The following is a 23,275-nucleotide window of genomic DNA, read 5'->3' on the forward strand; positions in this document are numbered from 1 at the left end:
CAACTGAGGAATGGATAAAAAAGTTGTGGTATTTCTATACAATGGAGTATTATTCAGCTATAAAGAAGGATCACATTGAGATATTTATCAATAAATGGGCGCAGCTTGAGACCATACTCATAAGTGAAATAAATCAATCTCGCATGTGTGAATACCGAATAGTTTCCCTAATGTAAGTAATGATTCAAATATATAAAAATATGTGGTAATCATGATTCTGCATTAGGTGGCCTTGAAGCCTTATAAAGTTTTCACTCATTAATTAGAAAGGCTTTATTCTGGGCTTCTTGATACGGAAATATTTGAAGCTAGAGTATATGAAGTTTTATCCAAATATTTCAAGGAAAAATACAGATACTATGGTAACTACTATTAAGTTGGGTTATATGGTGGTGAAGTACTAGGTTGCTGAAACAGTCATGCTTTGACCTCTATTGTTATATTGTTATGTCCTGTTTTATCTCAATCTCCCCCTTATTCTTTAAAAAAATTATTTAGTCATTTCTTGTGTTTGTCTTACTTAAGGGAAAAAATTTTAAAAAATTAGGATATATATATATATATATAGTAACTCTTTTTGATTTCCTATTAACTTGTTTTGAAGTCCTGTAATACTCCCATGATCTTGTTTTGGCTGATTAGACTCTGTTCTATTCTGTATGATAGTATCAAGTTTGAGGACATAGGCAACTACTTTGAAGGCAATAAGATTCACTAAGATCCCCATTCTGGTTTGACTATTGTCTTCTTTGGAAGTCCTGTAATGTTTACAATGCCTAAGTTTTATTGGTCTTGTTCTCTACTGTTTTGTCCAACTTTATAATATCTAATGAGATAGACAATTCTTTTTAAGGAAACAAGGGACAACGTTGATAACCATTGTTGATAAACTTGTACTCTGTTCTACACCATGTGCTATGTCTATCCTTGGTATTGACTGACAGCTTTGTTTTGCCATATTTGACTGTATTCTTCCCCCCCCCAAAGAAAGTAATAAGCACTAAGAAGTAATAAAATCCAAGATGTGTAAATTTTGTTGTAAAAAAGAGAGGGGAAAAAAAAAGAAAAAGAGCTCTAACGGATATAACAGCAAGTGTGTTTGGGGGTGTTAAATAGCTGACTTTATCAATGTTTTTGGAACATTGAACACAGCTGTCTGCAGTCTCCCTGTTTGAATGTCCACCTTGTGTTCTTTGATACTGTGATTTGAAGAACTATTTTCAAGAAGATAGTGTGTAATCTACTAGCAGGTAATTTCTTACTGTTATGTTTTTTTGTTTTGTTTTGGTTTGTAGTTCTGTATTGCGTGTACCCTTACGCCGCTTTGGTTTGTTTTGTGTTTTTCTCTTTTTCCTCTTAAATAAAAAAAAAAAAAGAAAATATCTTATTTCTCCATTAATTTTGAGAGAGAGTTTTGATGGGTATATGAGCTTCGGTTGCATATCATTTTCTTTCAGGACTTGCAATATTTCTCCCCACTCCCTTCTTGACTTAAGAGTTTGTGTTGATAAATCTGCTGTTATTTTGATAGTTTTCCCGTTGTAGGTAATCTGCATCTTTTCTTTGGCTGCTTTTAATATTCTGTTCTTTTAGTGGATTTCTGGAATCTTTATTATTATATGTCTAAGCATAGATCTGTTTTGGTTGTAGGTAGCTGGTGTTCTGTATGCCTCTTTTATCTGGATATCATTTCTTTTTGCTATATATGGGAAATTTTGCTTTAATATATCTGTGAATATTCTTTGTATTTCATTTTTGGTTGCTCCTGCTTCCTCACTCACATTCTTTATTCTTAAGTTATGTATCTTTTTGTCATCTTCTAGTTTTTGAATTGCTTCTTTCTGGTTCGTTATTTTTAAGAGGCTTTTTCTTTCACGATCATATGCCATAAAATCTCTCTTCAAGTTTCAGAAGGCTGTCTTTAGTTTCTTTCAAGGCATTTTGCCAGTGTTCAATGGAGTTTTTAGTTTCCTGGTGTTCTCTTTGGATCTGTTTCATGCATTCTAAGTTATGTTTAAATTCTTCTTCAGAAGTTTCTCTTTCTTTTCTGATTTCCTCAGTTCTTCCATCTGTGTTCTCTTGGGTGGGGCTTGTCATTTCTTTAATTAATCTCTTTATATCTTGTCTCACTTGAATCAGGGGTACAGCTTTAAATTCATCTATGAGGTCATGAAGGTATTTTTTAATTTTGGCTGATCCTGTGTCAAATATTGGATGGTTACTGTGCTTGTTCTCTTCAGTGTTTACTTCTCCTGGGCTTGTTTTCTCATGTTGGGCAGCTGGAGATTTTTTTAAATTTTTATCTCTTGTCATGTTTCTGGTTTCTTTCAGACTGTCCTGGGGTTCTCTGGCCCTCTCCGAATTGCTTAGGGTCTTTCAGAAGCATGCTGACTTGAGTTTTTGCTGTCCTCCCCAATTTGCTGTTATCTGGGGTAGGCTGGGATGCAGGGGCGGTACAGGCTAGTCTCCAGCCTCTGCGCCAGTCAATCCGTAAATTAGGCTGTACTTTCTGGTTGTTACTGAGTTGTGACTATTTTGTATATGCTTGTTGGGCCCCAAGCAGAGGCTTGGTTTAGCCCCAGTGGCTACTGCCGGTTCTCTTTGTACCAGAAGCAGCTGACTAATGTCACTATGGTACAGGGTCTTGCCCAAATCCCAGCTGTTCTCTTCCACATCTCTCTGTGACAGGAGCACCAGAACAGCAGAACTGCCCAAATTCAAGATGTCTCCCACTAGCTCTCTGTATGACACTGAAGCCAACACGTACTCAGGCTCTGCCCAATTTCAAGATGCCTTCCACCAGCCCTCCCTACAGGGGGACTCAGTGATGCCACCGAGCTGTAGGTTCTGCCCAACTGTAAGATGGCTGCCACCAGACTCTGTGTTATTGATGTCCCTGTGGTGGCGGGCACTGCCCAGTTCCAAGACGTTCTCTGGCCAACCCCAGCAGCCTCGGGGTCCCCAGTACTCACCAGGGTCCACACCGCCCACCTTTCCCACGCTCCCGGCACGGCGCGGAACGGTCAGGAATCCGCGCAGCGTGCACTCCCGGTATGGCGCGAACGGTCAGAAATCCACGCAGCGTGCACTCCCGGCACAGTGCGGAACGGTCAGAAACCCGTGTGGCGTGCACTCCCGGCACAGTGGGGAACGGTCAGGAATCCGCGCAGCATGCACTCCCGGTATGGCGCGGAACAGTCAGAAATCCGCGCAGCATGCACTCCCAGCACAGTGCGGAATGGTCAGAAATGTGCTCAGTGTTCGGCTTTGGAGCTAGAGAGCCTTTCACGATCTCCTCTGGTGCAGCGGGGCAGTCCTGGCTGCTTCTCGGGATCTCAGGTCTCAGTTTCCAGCAGTCACCAAAAGCCAACACAGCTTTTCCTGTTGGGTCCATGGGTCAAATTGTTGATTTAAGGCACAGGATTTGCAGCCTCCTGTTTTCAGCCTTCACAGTCTCAGCATGACTTTAAATCCTCCAGCTGCACTGTCTTGGTTAATAAGAATCGTTATCCATTTGTCTGGCCCTCTCCATGTTGTCATATTCTAGCTTCTAATATGATTTCTCTGGAGAGACTCTCCGCCCGATCCTCTAGCAAGCCGCCATTTTCTGTCTCCAGAATACACATTCTTATGAGCAGTATATGGCTCGTTCTCTAAAATAGACCGTATATTAGCTCACAGAGCGTATTTAAATAAATGCAAAATGTTGAACTTATCCTGTGCATGTTATCAGATCATAGCACTATGAAATTAGAAATTAATGATAAAAGATACTGTAAAAATCCACAAACACATGGAAACTGAATAACACATTCTTGCATAATCATTGGGTCGCAGGGGAAATTAAACAGATAATTAAACAATACATACAAGCAATCAAAGATACAAATACAACTTATTGGAATCTGTGGGATGCAATGAAAGCTGTCCTCAGAGGAAAATTTATTGCACTGAGTTCCCATATCAGGAAAACAGAATGAATACAAATAAACAACCTGATGTTACACCTCAAACATCTAGAAAAAGAAGAGGAAGTCAATCCCAAAGCCAAAAGAAGCAGGATATTAAAAATATCAGAGCAGAAAGTAATGCAATAGAAACTAAGAAAACAATCCAAAGAATCAATGTATCAAAGAGTTGGTTCTTTGAAAGAATAAATAAAATTGATAATCCCCTAGCCAACCTTATTGAAAAAATGGAAGAAAAAGTTCAAATTCATGCAATAAGGAATGAAAAAGGCAAAGCCACTACTGACTCTATAAAAATACAGAAGATCATCAACACCTATTTCAAAAACTCCTACTCTCAAAGGTTTGATAAAACAGAAAAAAAGACAGATTCCTAGAAACACGAAGTACAAAGCTAAGTCAAGAAGATGTAAAAACTGCTGAATAGCCTAATTTCTATTAATGAAATTGAAAACATAATTAAGTCCTTACCTACACAGAAGACCCCAGGCCCAGACAGATTCACTGCAGAATTCTACAAGAAATACAAAGAAGACTTAATGCCAACACTCTTCAAACTCTTCAAAGAAATTGAAAAGGAAGCAGTCTTTCCTAAGTCATTCCTGTAAGCAAATATTACTCTAGTACCAAAACCTGAGAAAGACCCAACTATAAAAGAGAACTATAGACCGATCTCCCTAATGAACACAGATGCAAAAATCCTCAATAAAATATTGGCAAATAGGATGCAGCAAATCATCAAGAAGATTATACACCATGACCAAGTGGGATTCATCCCAGGCGTGGAAGGATGGTTCAACATACGTAAAACAATAAATGTAATCCACCATATCAATAAAGCCAAAAGTAAGAATCACATGCTCATTTCTATAATTGCAGAAAAAGCCCTTAATAAGGTCCAAGATTCATTTATGATAAGAACTTTACAGAAAATTGGAATAGATGGTCTTTTCCTCACTATAATAAAGGCCATCTATGACAAACCCACAGCCAATATCATACTAAATGGCCAAAAATTGAAGGCCTTTACTTTAAAATCAGGCACAAGACAAGGATGTCCCTTATCACTACTCCTATTTAATATAGTACTGGAAATACTATCCAGAGCAATTAGACAAGAGAGAGAAATAAAAGGGGTAAAGATAGGAAAAGAAGAATTTAAATTATAATTATTTGCCGATGATATGGTACTCTACATAGAAGATCTCCAAAACTCCATTGAAAGACTCTTAGATATAATAAATAAATTCAGCAAAGTAGCTGGATACAAAATCAATCTTCAAAAATCAATAGCATTCCTATACACTAACAACAAAATCACCAACAGAGAAATAAGAGAAGACACACCCTTCTCACTAGCAACCAAAGAAATGAAATGTTGAGGAATTACTCTCACAAAAGAAGTGAAAGATCTATACAGGGAAAAATTATAATACACTGAAAAAAGAAATTGAAAAGGATCTCAAAAAATGTAAGGACATCGTTTGCTCATGGATAGGAAGAATAAATATTGTGAAAATGGCCATTCTCCCAAAACTGTTATACAGATTCAATGCAATCCCAATCAAAATACCATCAACATACCTCATAGATCTAGAGAAATTACTTCTAAAATTCATCTTGAGCGAGAAGAGACCTAGAATAGCAAAGATAGCTCTAAGCAGCAAAGGCAAGGCAGGAGGCATCACAATCCCTGACTTGAAGTTATACTACAAAGCAACAGAAGTAAAATCAACATGGTATTAGAATCAAAACAGAGCCGAAGATCAATGGTATAGATTAGAAGATACAACCACAACTACAAACACACTCAACCACCTTATCTTTGATAAAGGGGCCAAACATGTTCACTGGAAGAACGACAGTCTCTTTAAGAAATGGTGTTGGAAAAAATGGTTCTCCATATGCCAAAAATTAAAACTAGACCCATGCTTATCACCATGCACTAAATTAAAATCTAAATGGAACAAAGATCTGAATATTAAAACAGAAACAATAAATCTATTAGATAACAAACTGGGTAAAACCTTGAAGACCTAGGAGTATTTAGAGAATTCCTGAACAGGAATGTAACCCCATGGGAAATACCTCCCAGAATCAAAAACTGGGATAACCTCTTACTAAAAAGTTTATGCATGTCAAAAAAAATCTCCAGTATAGTGAAAAGAAAACCCACACTGGGAAAAAAAATCTTAGTGAACTGTCCCTCAGACAAAGGACTTGTGTCTAAAACATATAAAGCATTAAAAAAAATCTGACCCCCAAAATTCAAAGATCCAATCCAAAAATGGGCATCTGAGATGAATATACACTTCTTAGATGAAGAAGTACAAATTGCAAATAAACACATGAAAAAATGTTCATCCTCATTATTCATTAGAGAAATGTAAATTGAAACTATACTGAGATTCCATCTCACTCCTGAAGAATGGCCAGGATCAAGTAAACCACCAACAACAAATGCTGAAGAGGCTGCGGGTGGGGGGGGGGGGAAGGAACTCTCCTACACTGTTGGTGGGAGTGTAGACTGGTGCAACCATTGTGGAAGTCATTGTGGAGATTTCTCAAAAAGCTGGGATTGGAGTCCCATTTGTTCCAGCTATTCCACTTCTAGGCATATTCCCAGAAAAACTGAAAGTATCATGCCACATTGATATATGTGCACCCATGTTTATAGCAGCACAATTTGTAATAGCCACATCTTGGAAACAACCTAAATGTCCATCAACACAGGAATGGATAACAAAGTTGTGGTATTTTTGTATAATGGAGTACTACTCAGAAGGTTTATAACGTTTTCACTCATTAATTGGAATGGCTTTATTCTCAGCTGTTTGATTTTATTGTCTGTGATGGCATGAACAGCTACTCTGAAGTAAACAAGACATCATAATAGCTAGTGCTGATTTAATATCATCTTGTTTTGAAGTCTCACCAAACTGATGTTCTTCTGTCTCCATTGGTTTTATCATGTTGTATCTTATTGGGTTTTATTATATGATAGTATAAACCAAATTTTTTATAGACAAGGAGATAATATAGAAACCATTGTTTGTTTTCTGTTAGCTGTTTCTAAATACCTTGTAATACTTTCATCTTCTAGAATGGTTTCACACTGTCTTGATACGTTTGATGCTATAGTATACAAAGTTATATTCAAATATTTCAAGGAAAGAGACACTATGGTAACTACTATTAAGTCGGGTTATCTTGTGGTGAAACACTATGTTGCTTAAATTGTTCTGTTTTGACCTGTGTTGTTATGTTGTTATGTCCTCTCAATCTCCCCATTTAAAAATAAATTTTTAAATTTATTTTTTATTATTTTTTAATTAAGGGAAAATAAATTTTAAAAATTAGCAGGATATATTATAATAACTTTTTTGATTTGCTATAAACTTGATTTGAAGCCCTGTATTGCTCTCACCATAGTGTTTTCACTGATTTTATTGTGATTTGTTTGATAGCATCAAGTTGAGGGCTTGGGCAACTTCTTTGAAGGCAATAAGATTCAGGACTTCTTTTGAAGTCCTGTAATGCCTCCAATGTTTAGGTTTTATTGGTCTTGTTCTGTACTTTTTTGTTCAATTTTGTTATACCTGATGATATAGGCAATTCTTTTTATGGTTTCAAGAGTCATTATGGTAACCATTATTGATCACCTTGTGTTATGTTTTTACATCATGTACTATGTCCGACCTTTGTTTTGACTGACTCTGTTTTGTTTTGTCACATTTGGTTTTATTCTCTTCCAAAAAAAGTAATAAGAACTATGGGAGTAATAAAACCCAAAATGTGTTATTGTTATTGTAAAAAAGAGACAAAATAAAGTGCTCTAAAGGATACAACTGCAAGTGTGTTTAGGTGTGTAAGATCGATGACCATATTATTAAGTTTTTGTTGGATCATTGAACACAACTGTTTGCATTCTCACTGTTTGAATGTCCACTATGTATGTTTTAATTTTGTAACTTGAACAACTATTTCTAAGATGACAATATGTAATCTATTAGCTAATGATTTCTTACTGTTTATTTTTTCAAAATTCTGTATTACTTGTACCCTTTTACTGTTTTTTTTTCCTCTTTAAATAAAATTTTTAAAAAAGAGATAATCTTCCACCAGGTTTAGTGTCACATGTATTTACAACTAGGTGTGAGGTTCTGGGTTCAATTCCCAATAACACACAACTGTAGTGCTTTTTATTAAGACTGGTTAATCATAATTGTTTCATGGTTTTGAAGTATTCTTTTTGAATTATAACTTAGTTGATCCAAAAGCTCAAGTTTTTGTAGGTTTATGCTTCTGACTTCTCTTTTTTTTCCTGTTACTGTTGCCACCTTATTTCTGGTATGCTTCATCGTTTTTGAATGTGAGCAGTCCCTTATCCTTTTATTTTTTATTTTTTTGTCTTTTTTTTCATTTTTATCGGTACTGGGGATCGAACTCACAACTGCCTGCTTTCAAGGCAGGTGCTTATGCAGCTGAGCTAAATCCCCAGCCCCAGTCCCTTATCCTTAAAATTTTCTCTGAATAATTCTTTAAGACCAGAGAAAAGTATAGGTTTCTCCATAAATCTCCATAAATCAAAGGCATTTGATGTTTCCAGGTGCCTCCTCTACTTGTTATAGTACCTTAGTCCCCCCAAATATTTTTGGATGTGTATGTGTGCTCCCTTGATCTGGAAATTTATTTGTGTATCACCATTAGACCAAGAGAATACTCCTTTTGAAACCTCATTTTATCTAGGTCTTCTCATCAAACTTGTCAGTGTGGATAAACTCTTGGGTATTTTCTTTTTTCCTTTTCAAAGCTTACAAAGTAGATGTTCAAGAATAAAACACAAACGTGCATACGATAAAAGTTGCATAAATCTAAGTATATACACATGAATGTAGTAGGAGCTGGGGTTGTAACTCAGTGGTTTGGCACTGGTTTAGCACATACAAGACTCTGGGTTCAACCAATATTACAAAAATTAAGCAAACTGCTGGATGTGGGGGCATCCATCTGTAATCCCATCACTGTGGGAGGCTAAGGCAGGAGAACTGCAAATTCTCGACTGGGCAGGAGGTGGCCCAGTCTCGACGAATTAGAATCATAGCAAGTCCATGTCTCAAATTAAAAAATTAAAAAGGGCAGAATGGGAGGAGTTGAGTGCAAAGACAGTCTCCAGTAATATAAAACACACACACCAAACACATACACACAAAACAAAAAACAAGAGTACAGCAAAAATGGGACATCTGAGTAGGACTGTGGGTTGTTCGTGGTTATGGTGCTGAACTAGTTTACAAAATGATGGCATCAAGAGAAATTGAACAAAGGGCCCAAGGATCTCTGTGCTGCTCCTTATAACTGCATCACATGCAATTTAGCCAGTAAAAATTTCTCCAAAGAAAGGAATTTAAAAGAATGCATGTAAAGTATGCTCTTGTTTATATAAATTACAAATTTATCAATGTAGTGCAAGACAGGTGGAAGAAAGATGGTCATCCAAATGTTCAGAATTTAGCCAGATGGTAAACCTTGAGTCACTCCTCTTCTGACCGTCACTGTGAGTTGGTTGTTCCACCCTTCCTCTTTACAGGTTCTGTGGTCAGGCCCCAGGCACACTGTGATCACAGTCCCAGGGCACCCGGAGTGCTCAGGTGGGACAGATGAAGGAGAGGAGTAGGTCCACCTCATTGCTGACAATGAGCTTCACTGGGTGGATGTTGTCTGGTAGGGCCAAGCTGGAGGTCATTTCCCAGGCATCCACAAAGGCCACGCGGAGATCAGAAAAGGCAGCTCGAAGGAGCCGGTTCATCTGCAGGGTGAGCCAGTCACTGTCATACACAGTCTTGTAGCCAGTATTGGCCAGTTTGATGACCACAAGAGTACTGGGTGCCCGGGCCAGCAGGGCTATCACGGCTGCCCGAATCCCTGCCAGGCGTCGCACAAAGATGGAAGGGTGGAAGGGGGTGAAGTGGGCTCCCAAGCCCAGCACAACCACGGTGTGGGGACCACCGGCCAGACCTGTCAGCTCCCTGACCACTGAGTGCAGGGAGGCCACTGGTGTGCGGCTATTGCGCAGAGGCCAGCTGTGAAACCGCCAGTGCAGCACTATGCCCCGAGCCGTGTCCACGGCCATCAGGGGCCCCACATGATATGTGACATGTAAATCCACAGGCTTCAGGGCTGTTGGGAGGAAGGCAGATTTCGTAAGTTAACACAGGGCTGTGTACCATCCTCTTGTACAAACACAAGTTTCTGTTTCTGCTAGTTCCTTAGGACAGGACTGTTATCTTCCTAAAGCCTAATGCCTCTCCCCCATGGACGTCACTAATCCACCGGAAGTCCTGTACACTTTCCTTTCCTTTTCCTTTTTTTGTGTTGCTGAGATTTCAAACCCAGGGCCTCAACATATTAGGCAAATGCTCTGCCACTGAGCTCTACACACCCCCTTTTTGCATTTGAACCTGTGCAGCATTTGACTTTTGTATGCTGAGAGTTCTCTCCTGGAAACTGTTATCCTTTATATTACCCCAGGGTTTTCTATCTTCCCGGTTTAATAATTTGCTTCATGTTTTCCTTTACTCTGTAAATGAAAGCATTCTCTAAAATTGTGTCCCTGTCAGCTGCTTTTCTTTACAAGCTACCTGTATGGAACTTGTTCACTTCTAGGAATGTTTCCTGTCTAAGAGCTGTTAGCTTCCTGAGCTGTGATTCCACATTTCTAGTGCTCAGTTAACATTTTCTTATATTTCCCTGTTGCCTTGAAGGCAATATGGATAAAATGAAGCTATAATCTTTTACACAAATTTTGCTATTTCCTGAACTCCCGTCATTCCCCAGCACCAGTTATCTATCATTTGAGTGACTTCCCAAAGTTTCATCTTTTTCTTTTCAAGTTTTCATGGAGAAGAGCTCTGTCAAATCTGTTGTTTCTCTGTGTCTTAAAAGTCAAATCATTCAAGTCCCATTCATTCTTCATTATTAAGGGTCTCAGCATTTAATTCTTGCATCTAACTTTAGTTCAGTTTTCAATTACTCTCATATTTATGTAAAAATATTCCACAGCAACAGATTGAGATTCATCTATCTCATGGGCACTGTTTTGATACTTGCATATACAATGACTAAAGGGACACTGAAGTCTCTTCCCATGCACATACAGTCTCTTTGGAGAGACAGGTGTTCCCATTACAGCTAGAAACTTTGGGTATGAGAGATTGAAAGACTGTTAATGTTCTAGAACATAATAACTGACATGAGATGAGAAACAGGCAGAGTCAGATCAGGCAGTATTATGAAGATTCTGTTTGTGGTTTTAATGTTTGTCCCAAGGAAAAACAGAGTTCATTGAATGAAAGTAACGATTTCTGGAAGTCCTGGCCAGAGCAGTAGACAGGAAGTCCTAGATAGAGCAGTTAAGCAAGGAAAAGTATGGTGGTGTGTGCCTGTAATCTTGGCTCCTGAGAGGCTGAGGTGGGAGGATCTTAAGTTCAAGCCCAGCTTAGGTAACTTAATGATTTAGGAAGATTCTCTCTCAAAGCAAAAAGTTACAATAAGAGCAAAGGTTTTAGTTCAGTTGGAATGTCCTGGGTTCAATTCTCATTGCCTCAATTATTCAACCCATTCCTGGATGGTACCCAGATTGGAAGGGTAAGACATTAACAGCACAGACAAAATCCTGGGCCCAAAAGTAAATATCATAAAGGTACAAATATTTAAATTTACTCACAATGCAAATAAATTATAAATCAATCAGAAAATATTCCTGATATAAACATCATGTTCATAAATATCTCAATGCAAATCAAAGTAACTATAAATTTCATGTAATCAATTAAAATCCCAGGGAGAATTTTTTCCTCCTGAAATTTCAGTTTATTGAATAAAACATATGGAAGTATTAAAAGTCAACAAATCTGATAAGACCATTCTAAAGGATTCTTGTCCACTAGGAATCTATAATTATTTATATATAATCGTATGGGTGGTGTGGGTCCTGTACAAAGAAGTGGATTCACTAAACAGAATAGACAACTCCTAAACAAGCCAACAAATGAACCTCTGATTGATGATTTATTCACTGCAGAGCTATGCAGACAGGAAAGATTGCTCAATCAATGTTATCAAACAGTAAGTATCCAAAATTTAAATAAAAGACATTCTCTCATAGATAACAAGAGAAATTTGAAATAAAATCATTGAGCCACTACTATGTACCCATAATTTTTGCCCAAATTTATAAATGCTAATGTCAAATGTTGACAAGAATATGGACCAACAAGGGTGGCTGGCAAAAAACGTTCAGTGTGTGTGTGTTGTGTGTGTGTGTGTGTGTGTGTGTGTGTGTGTGTGTCTTTGTGTCTGGGCACTGAACTCGAGGTACATCTTTAACATTTTTTTAATGTTTTAACATTTCCATATATTTTATTCAATAAACTGAAATTTCAGGGAAAAAATTCCTGCTGGGATTTTAATTGAGTATATGAAATATGTAGCTACTTAGATTTTCACTGAGATATCTATGAACATGATATTCCTATCAAGAATGTTTTATTACTGATTTGTAATATATTTGCATTTTGACTAGCAAATATACATAATTTAAATCATTTGTAATTTTTTGTTTTTTAGACAGAGTCTGTCGATGAAATTCAGGCTAACCTTGAACTCACTACCTAGTGAGTACCCTAGGTGGGCCTCAAACTCATGGTGATTCTGCTGATAGCCTACCGAATGCTGGGATTACTGATGGCTGGCTCACATTTCATTTTGTACGTCAGAACTTCATGGATGATGGCTGTATCCTTTCATCAGCAGGCATGCAGTGTCTAAATATCTCTGCTTTTTTGTGATAGGAGCATACATTGATAACTATTTCAATTTTTTATATTTTATAAAATTTATATTAGTACTTTATATAAAAATTATATTAGTACATTATACATCAGTACAAAATGATTACATTCATTACTAGGAAGTTAGCAGAAGGACATAACACATTTTAATTATTTTTACTTTACCTTTTTCTCTCTTCCCTGCTCCTCCCTCCATCTCTTAGTCCCTTTCCATTTGCAAAAGATAGATAGATAATCCTTTTAGACCCATCAATTACAGAATTTTCAATGTCTAGTGTTATCATTACTTCTGTATTTAAGCTGGAATGTTTTTATAGAAAGAAATTTGCTATTCAGTCGTATACGAAAGAGAAGAAAGACTGTATGCTTTTACTTTCCTTATCAGTTCTTAAAATAATGACTCAGTTGCCTAAAATTTCCCAAAGTGCTATAATTATAATGGATTTAGACACATCTGTTGTGTTTAAATCAGTAGTTACTGCCTTCATTGATGTTCCCAGGGTTTCCCTTTTTTGTTTGTCCAGTGGAAGCTTCTTTTTATTTATTTATATATTTATTTAATTTTGGTGGTATCAGGGATCAAACTCATGACCTCACGCTTGCCAGGCAGGCATGTAGGCCACTGAGCTAAATTCCCAGCCCTGAAAGCTTCATTAAGTAAGCTTTTGAAGTCTTTTCATACTACCATACTCGTTGATAAAGGGAACTTTAATATCATCCAGCAGTTTTATTGTTATTTTTGGTAGTGTTATTGTTGCTTGGATAATGCTTTATAAATATGGTCAGATGCAGGAAATAGGTAAAAGTTCTTAGGTTTTTCAAGGTAGGAGAAATGAAATGCAAATACATGCTCAAATAAATAAACACAGATTCTAAAATGTAGGTCACATACCGAATCCCAGAACTCTGGGAAATTGAGGCAGAAGGACCAAAATTTGGAGCCTAGACTGGGCAATTTAGGAACTTAGTGACACCCTCTCTCAAATTAAAAAAATATATATATTTAAAAATAGCTTGGGATGGAGCTGCCGGCTAAGGCCCTGTGTTATATTTTGTGTCTGGATGTCCCCTGAAAGCCTCATGCAGGTGTGGGGGCAGATTTCTAGAATTTGTGCTTGATTCATGAGCCAATGCTGGGATTATGGGTGCGAGTGCTATACCCCTCCTCTGGTGAGTAGCCTACATACAATATAAGGGACAGGAAGGGTCTCCTGTCATGTGTTTCTCTCTTCTTTTATTCTTGTTGCTTTTTATGTTTTCTGCTGCATGAACTATTGATCTCTGCCATTAATCACCCTGTCTCAGAGCCAGCCAAACATGGACTGAAACCTCCACAAACTGTGAGCTAAATAAACTTTTCCTTCCTTAATTTTGAGGATTGCATATTTTGTTTCTATGACATACCCTGGGATCAATCCGCACGACAGCAAACAAGCAAAAAAACAAAGAGATCCAATGAAAGCTGTAATTTGTAGTTTTATCTATGTATCTATCACTTCCCTATATCTTTTGTCTGTGGAATAACCTAAAAATATGTTACCCTATAATAATAAGTACTTATTGTGCCCAGATACACATTTCCAATTCTCGGTAGAGAAGCGACAGATTCCAAGTCTGGGGGTAAAGAGGTACAGTGTGTGTCTGGGACACTTTGTGCCAGAAACCAAGGAAAGCTTTAAAGTTAAAGTTGCTTCCGTAAAGGAACAAGTGCCCATTTGGCAAACATTGTGAAAATTTGAACATTAGAGAAAATAATGATGGTACTGACTCAATTACCTTGAATTTATAAAAAATCCATGTGTCCACAATGACACTCAGAAAAGATAAAATATTTTGTTGCCATATGAAGCAACTCTGAAACCAGCTCTTTTCTTTTTAAATTGGTAATTAAAAGGGAATATAGTGCATGTCTGTAATCCCAGCACACAGGAGGATCACAGAGGATTCCAACCGAGCTTAGGCTACATGTGAGTTTAAGGCCACCCTGAACTACATAGTGAGACCTTGTCTCAAAAAAAAAAAAAAAAAAAGGCGAGGGAAAGCGAGAAACTATATACATTGCATTTCCAGAAAGAATTATGTGTTTTTGAATAACCTGTTACCAAGTTAATGAATGAATTATTTTACAAAATAAGTCTACTAAATAAACATAGAGAAAACAAAAGGGTCATAAAATCAGTATTTTGCAACAGTTTCTAAATGGTTCAAGCAATAATAATCACTGGGTTAAAATCATTATGAGCATAGTTAATGGGAATTTATTATACTTCACACTGTGCCAAAATAATACTGCATAGCTTCCTCTCTGTTCCTAAGGGGAAAACGTGATGGTGCTATGGCAGAGCCAAGAATTTATGTGTTCACCTGGGCAGTCTCACTGTCACTGATGACAGGCAATCAGATATTACCCTTTCCCAGTGTGCTGCAGGGTTTACTCACAATTGTCAAAATTTGAAAGCAACTACAATGTTCTTTAGTAGGTGAGCAGGTAAAGAAACAACGGTATATCCAGACAGTGGGACATTATTAGGGCTATAAAGAAACCAGCCATCAAACCACTGAATAACTTACATGCACATTACTAAATCAACAGTTACCCTGGAGAAGCCTTACATAAATGATTCCAATGATATGAGCTTTCAAAAAGGCCAAACTATGGAAACAGTAAAAAGATCAGTGTGTGGCAAGAAGGGAAGGAGGGGGAAGAAAGGGTAAAAGGAAGAGAAAATGTTCTCAGGGCAGGGAAAATACTCCACTTGATTCCATGATGGTAAAAACATGTTACCAGACAGTCATCCAAACCCAGAGAAGGTACACCACAAGAGTGAAGCCTGATGTAAACCTTGGACTTTAGACAATTGTGATGGGTCACAGTGACAGATTCATCCTTCAGTCACAAGGTAGATTCCTCCAGTATAACGAATGCACTGCTCTGGGGGAAGATGTTCTTAATGTGGGAAGATATGTATGCGTGCAGAGGAGGGAAGTATATGGGAAATCCCTGTATTGTTCTCAGTTTTGCCGGGAACCTATTGTTCTTAAAAAAAAATTAAACATTTAGGAAAATTATACAGGCTTTTGAAGGAGAATTGAGAAAAGTTGATGAAGTCAATAGCTCCTTCAATTGAAGGGACTATTATTCATCTTGTTAGGTGTAATCCTCTTATTTTGGTTCCATATGAAATATTTATTTAAAAAAGTACTTTTGCATAAATACTCAATATGAAATGTCATGATATTGGTAATTTAGTCTAAAACACTTTTTTGTGGTACTGAGGATTGAACCCAAGGCTTGCTCACTGAGCTACACCCACAGCCATTTTGTGTCTTTCAGGTTGAGACAAGATCTTGGTAAGCCAATAACTTTCCCAGGCTGACCTCCAATGTGAGATTTTTGTGCCTCAGCCTCCCAGATTACTGGTATTACAGGTGTATACAATCACACCCAACTCCAGACAGGTTATTTTTTCCCATGGAAATTTTCATTCTCTGTGTGAATATTTCTTTTGCTAGTTGTTTTTCTAAGTCTTTCTACTAGTTTATGCACGGTGAGGTAGGTGTTACGGTTCACATCGAGGATGATCTTCAAAGGCCTTGTGTGTTGAGAAGTGGGGCTGTTGGAAGTGACTGGATCATGAGTGCACTTACCTGTCTGGATTAATCCAGGTATGAGTTCAGAGCTGACGTGTGTTAGATGGTGGGTCTGGTTAGAAGAGCTGGGTCACGAGAGGCCTGACCTGGCTCCTGTCTTTGATCTGTGTTTTCTTCTCCCATGGTGTGAGCAGCCCTCTTCCCTGGCAGACCCTTCCCCACACCGTCCCTGGGTTTAAGCCTGCTTACGATGGACTGAAACTTTTGACACTGAGCCAGAATAAAACTCTCTGTAAGGTTGGGTGTCCAGGATTGTGTCTCAGTAGTGAGCAAAGTGACCAAGGTAATAGGAACATTGCATTAAATTTTGTTGTTGTTTACTGCTATATTCCTGCCACCTAGGAGGGTGCTAGGGCAAATGTTCAGTATGCATGGAAAAATCACACACTACACTAAGAAGTAGGGCAATTACAACTTGAACCAGAAAAGAAAATCAACAGGGAACAACACCAACATTACCCAGAAGCTGAAATGCTCTGGCAAGGGTTTGAAAGCAGCCAGCATAAAAATGATGCAGAATAGTAAGAAGACAAATGTACCGATGGTGGGACTACGAAGCGGTGCTAGTGTGAAGAACTGTTGGCAGTATTATTTTTAAAAATGAAACATGAAATGATACAAAAATACAGAGAATGTTTCATTTTAAAAAATATTAGAAGCCAGGCAGCGTGGTGTATGCTTACAATCCCAGCACTTGGGAAGCTAAGGCAGGAGGACTACTGTCAGTGTCAGGTCAGCCTGGGCTACATAGTGAGCTCGAGGCCAGCCTAAACTGAATGGAAAGACCCTGTCTCACCAAAAAACAAAATAAAACAAATTTTCCCAAAACAGTAAAAGACACATTGCTAGTAATCACCCTCAAGATAATCCCCCTCACTCTAAATGCACTTATCCCAAGTATTTGCCTCTTTTTAAAAGGCCTTGACTGTCATGGCTGGCTTCACATTCTGAATCTGTTGTGAATGTCTACCTTTCAAGGTCATTTTGACTTTAAGGATGAGCCAGAAGTTGCACCATGCCAGACCTGGCAAACAAGGGAGGACACATCATCGTTTTCACAATGTTGCCTCTCTGGCAGATAGGACTAGGCAGAAGAATTCCGTACTCACACACACATGCACCCACACATGCGTGTGCATGTGTGTGTGTGTATTTTAAAATCAAATCTGAACTTCCTATCTGAAATTAGAGACAAAAATCAGTTGATCATCGTTAACATTATTCTTGTTGACAGCTTAAGAATGGAGTTTATAAAGCTTATTGCACCAGTCTATCTGGCAATTTGGGTAGCTTTTCTCACTTCTTTCTTGTGAATCAAACCTTTTTTGTTTGCTGGGGATTGCAATCAGGTCCTCACGCATGCTAAGCAAACCTGCTACCAGTGAGCTTCGCACCACCACCAGCAACCCAACATTTATGGCATCTTTGTACTAAGTCTTAGATGGTTGGAGCATACTTTTACTTAATATAATTGCTTTAAAAGCTTAGTGTTTATTTTCATTTTCCACATTAGGTGCATGAAGAGTTTACTCACAAATATGTGATAGATTTATTTTCCATTAACATTTACTACTTAGATAAACATAAGATTTGGGGTTCTGTTAAGTTTGCAATGGCTCAGAAAACCATATACATTCCTCGGAACTCACTAAGTTTTTAGGTGCTAAGGAAACTACCATGTCTTACAAGTCACTAGTCAAGACTGAGGTGCACAGCCAAGTGTGGTGGTACAAGCCTGTGGTCTAAGCATTTCAGGAGGCTGAGGCAGGAGGATCATAAGTCTCATCCCAGGCTGCGAAATTAAGAAATTTAGCAGGAATTTGTCTCAAAATAAAAAAATAAAAAAGCACTCGTAATGTAGCTCAGCATGCAGGCAAAGAGGGAAAAAAGGGAGGAGGATATAGAGGAGGAGGAGGAACAGGAAAAAGAAAAACACGGAGACAGGGAGATCAAAGTTTGAACTCAATACTTAATACCCTGCACATTTTACTTTTAAAAAGAACCTGTGTGTGTTTATTGAGATCCTCAGTGAAGGATTTTTTGGTGTCATCACGCATTGTGTTACTTAACAGCTTTAATTGGCCACCTGAGCTTCACTAAACCAAGAAGGTAGCTCCATGGCAGTAGCTGCATCCTCCCAGCCTGGATTTCTTCACTCCTTTGCCTTTTGAAGGGTGACATCCTGCCCCACTCCCCACCAAGCAGGACTGTATCCTTCCAAGCCCCTCCTGCTCACTTCTTTCTTCCTGGGTCTCCACTGCCTTACCCATCCCTCGTGGTCACTTACAGGGCACCGTGTCACGCAGATACTCCCACCACTGCCGAAGCGTGGAGTCCCCCATCATGTGGACGATGCGGCCAGCCAGGCAGCCCACGATGCTATCCGCGGTGGGGAAGGAGCGGCTGGAGCAGGCCAGGGAGTGCCACACGTTTCCATGGTAGAAGCCAGAGGGCTTCGGGGACAGGAGGCCAGGGCAGCACGGGAGCTGTGGGGACAGGGCTATTGGACGGAGAAAACACAACAGCCTATTGAACAAAGGGAGCCAACATTAGCCTCTTACAACATGTCAGATGGTCTTCTCTTCCACGTGCTTTGCACACTGTATTTCATTTGGTCTTTTATGAAACCTATGGAGAAGTGTTGTGACCTCCACTTACAAGTGAGGATGCTGGGACACCAAACGCTAAGTAATTTGCCCATGATTAAGAATAGTGAGGGGGGGACTTCCTGAGAACATGGCGGACAGAGACAGCAGCAGCTACTGAAGGCTCTCTAAAGACTCGGCTCAGAGGCCAGGAATGATGCGGACTAAGGAGATACGAACCAGTAGAGATATGCTCTGCTGACTCAGGAACGAACTGGGCTGAGAGAATCTAACTTAGAATACAGTCCTGGCGCTAAAATAGGAACAGAAAAATCTCGGTGTGGAGGCTCGACCCCGCGCCATTGGAAACCGTGGTTTGGATTTCCCGCCGCCCGGCGGCTGGCTGCCTCCACAGCGGCTCGGCAAGGAGAGACGCACCGAGCTCTGGAAACGGGAGTCTGCGAACGGAGTCGGAAACAGGACGGACAAGGAGGAAAACTGACTGGTGGCGAGGTGAGCAAGAAACTGATCCCCTACCACAGTTTGACTCCAGCGGAGGTTTTTCTGGGCTCGGGCAGTCCTGTAAGAGCAGGGCGCGGTGACAACTCCAGCCGCACATTCCCCTCTCGGACGGGATTGGTGAAAGGTGCCTGGCCTGAGTGACGCTGCTGGCGGACTCCCTAGGCTGGCCTAACCCAGATCCCAGAGCCTGACGGTGGCCTGGAGGAGCGACCGACTCCCGCGTAGGCTGCCTCCTCCGCAACTCCCTGGGGCACAGCGGTGGGCGGGAACAACTAGCCAGCGCAATTTGATCAGGCTGTGGCTGACAGGCAGGGAAGCCGGGCCTCCTATGTAAGATTGCATTTTATAAGGAACAGAAAATATGGGGAAGGGAAGCAACAAAAAAGGCTCCTCGGCCCCCAATCCTGAGAAACAGGCAATAGTAGACACCGCACCAATATACATTAAGCGCCATCTAGAGAGCCTCATAGACCAATTCAGGAATGAAGTTATCAATGACCTGAAGCTAGAAGTATGCAGAATAGTTAGAGAAATGCTAAGCACCACCCAGGAAAAAGCAGATGGTGGAATGGAAGAACAGAAAAAGAGGGGAGAATAGTTTGATGGAGAAAACAGAGAAAGCATTGAGTATGTGAAGCAGGTTCAAAGAGACTATCAAGAAATTAAGAAGTCTATCCAAGACTGGCATAACAGCTTGAAAGAAACTAAGGACAGACTATCTGAATTGGAGGGCAGACTTGAAACATGGGAGAATGAAATGAAAAACTTCTTAAAAATAACAAAGAAACACACAGCAATAATACAAAGACAAGAAGATGATAAGAGGAGCCATAACTTAAGGATTAAGAACATAAAAGAAGAAGTAGGGACACAAACAAGTGAACTACAAAAGCTACTCACAGAAATAATCCAGGAGAATTTTCCTAATTTAGCAAAAGGTAAAGATACTCAGATGTATGAGGCATACAGGACCCCAGCTACCTATAACCCTAACAGAGAAACACCCAGGCATATAATAATAAAAATTCCAGAAATTCAATACAAGAACAGAATATTAAAAGCTGTAAGAGACAAGAAACAGATCACTTACAAGGGAATACCCATCAGAATTACAGCAGATTTCTCTTCACAAATCAGATTTCTCATCAAATCACGAAGAGCATGGGGAGAAATAATTCGAGCTTTGAAAGATAATAATCTCCAGCCAAGATTGAGATATCCTGCACAACTGTCCCTGGAAATTGATGGAAAAACGAGGTGCTTCCAGGATAAAGAGGAACTGGGGGAATTTGCAACCACCAATTCAACCCTACAGAAAGTATTGCAGGATATTCTAAAAAAAGAAAAATACAAAGAACCCAGAAATAGTGGCGGGGAGGCCACAACGAATGGAGCAGAGAACAAAATGAAGAAGACAAACTGACAGCTACTGACAGAAAAAGAGCTCAACAGAAATGAGACAGAGAAGATTGGATGATAGGAACAGCTTTTTTTGGAGAAAATGACATCTTAATAGGTAATGCTGATTTAGTACCATCTTGTTTTGAAGTCTCATCTAGCTTTTGTTCTTCTGTCTCCAATGGTCTAAACAGGTTGTATCTTATTGGATTTTGTTATGTATGATAGTATAAGCAAAAACCTTTTAAGGACAAGGAGATTATACAGAGACCATTGTTCATTTTCTGTTAGGCGATTCTAAATACTCTATAATGCTGTCATTCTCTTAAATGGTTTTACATTGTTTTGATATACTTAATGCTACAGTATATGAAGTTGTACTCAAGGACTTCAGGGAGGGAGTCAATATGGTAACTATTTTTGGGTCAGGATTATCTGGTGGTGAAACACTATTCTGCTTAAATGGTTATGTTTTGATCTGCCCTGTTTCGCTGTTATGCCCTCTTTTTTCTCAATCTCCACTCCATTATTTACTTTTTTATTTTTATCCATTTAATTAAAGGGAAAAATATAGCAGGATATAATATAGTAACCCACTTTGACTTTCTATTATCTCGATTTGAAGCCCTGTATTACTCTCACCATCTTGTTTTTGACTGAGGTTCCTCTATTCTGTTTTGCTGGATAGTATCAGGTTCGAAAGTTTAGGCATCAGCTGAGAAGATAATGAGATTCATTATAACGCCCATTCTCGTTGACTTTTATCTACTCTTGAAGACCTACAATATCTCCAATGTTTTGGTTTTGTCGGTTTTATTCTTTACGGTTTTGTTCAATTGTATAACAACTAATGATATAGGCAATTCTATTAGAAATAGCGGGAGGCATTATGGTAACCATTGTTGATCACCTTGTATTATGTTTTTATATTATCTATTATGTCCACCCTTTTGACTTGACCGACTCTGTTCTGTTATGTCACATTTGGTTTTACTCTCTTCCAAAAAAGCAATAAGAACCGTGGGAACAATGAAACCCAAAATGTGTAATAGTCATTGTACAAAAGAGAGGAAAAGAAAGTGCTCTAAACTATATAACTGCATGTATATTTAAATGTATAAGATAGAAAATGATATCACAGAGTTTTATTGGATCATTGAACAGAACTGTTTGCAGTATCATTGTTGGAATGTCCACTCTACAAGCTTTAATTTTGTGAGTTGAACAATTATTTCTAAGATGGCAATATGTAATCCATTAACTAGTGATTGCCTACTGCGCATTTTTTTCTCCTGTAAATCTGTATAACTTGTACCCCTTCACTGTTTTTTTTTCTTTCTTTTCTTTTCTCCTTAAATAAAAAAAAAAGAATAGTGAGGGGAAGAGAGTTGTACTACTAATTTCTCTTAATTCTTGAGAAGGAAAGGTTTGTGCTAATATTGTTTGGACAATTAAATACCTGTATCTTGTAATACATGTAATATATTAACCATTGTTACACTTCTATTAACTTGTTTGGAAATTTTGGGGGTTTTTCTCTTTAAAATAAAATTTTGAAAAAAATAATGAGGGGATTAAAAGATGAAGACAGGAGGAGAGAAGAGGGGGAGGGAAGGGGAGAGAAAGAGAAGGGGCCAGAAAAATAGTTAAAATATGTTATGTGTGTGGGCTGAGTCCACACAAGAGATGTAGTCCTTATATATTGCATGCAGGTGCCTACAAAGATTTCAAATTTAAAAAATGATGGGAAGATTCTCAAACAACTACTGGTGGGTGCTGAGGACGTAGCTCAGTGGTACAGTGCTTGCCTAGCATGTACAAGACCCTGAGTTCAATCCCTAGTACCACACACACATACAAAAATAGAAATAGAATACTATATGATGCAGCAATCCCAATTTTGGGGTTATACTCAAATGAATTGAAACCAGAATCTTAAAGAGATATTATCTACACTCCCATATTCTTGAAGCATTATTCAAAACAGCCAAGACAAGAAACAACGGAGTGTCCTTCAATGAAAGAATGGAGAAAGAAAATGTCACATGCACACAAAATGGAGTATTATCCACTTTTGTTTTAGTACCGGGAACTGAACTCACAGCCTCACCACGCAGGTGCTTATGCCGCTGAGCTCAATCCCTGGCCCTTGTTTTTCACTCTTAGGAAAGGAAACCTTGCCATTTGTGGAGCATGGTAACATTACATTAAGTAAAAGAAGCCAGACAAAGACAGATACTGCATGATGCCCTTATAAGTAACATCTAAATACTCAACTCAGAAGCAGAATAGAACAGTG

The 23,275-nt window shown here is 38.8% G+C and overlaps 1 protein-coding gene across 4 annotated transcripts in view; it reads right to left on the bottom strand.

Moving 5' to 3' along the window:
• Nucleotides 1-8,691: 8,691 nt before the first annotated feature.
• Nucleotides 8,692-23,275, bottom strand: part of LOC100718210 (NXPE family member 3-like) — a 37,680-nt gene continuing 23,096 nt past the window's right edge. For all 4 annotated transcript variants that reach the window (XM_023565130.2, XM_063234202.1, XM_063234204.1 and 1 more), the window contains 2 exons: nt 18,759-18,971; nt 8,692-10,148 (listed from right to left, as the gene is read on the bottom strand). In XM_023565130.2, coding sequence (XP_023420898.2) covers nt 9,616-10,148; nt 18,759-18,971 — 746 coding nt within the window. In that variant the 3' untranslated portion in view covers nt 8,692-9,615. The remainder of the gene's footprint in view (nt 10,149-18,758; nt 18,972-23,275) is intronic.

The sequence above is a fragment of the Cavia porcellus genome, unplaced genomic scaffold (assembly GCF_034190915.1).
Source record: "Cavia porcellus strain 051 isolate PalLab524CR breed Dunkin Hartley unplaced genomic scaffold, mCavPor4.1 scaffold_23, whole genome shotgun sequence".
Classification (NCBI taxonomy): Eukaryota; Metazoa; Chordata; class Mammalia; order Rodentia; family Caviidae; genus Cavia; species Cavia porcellus.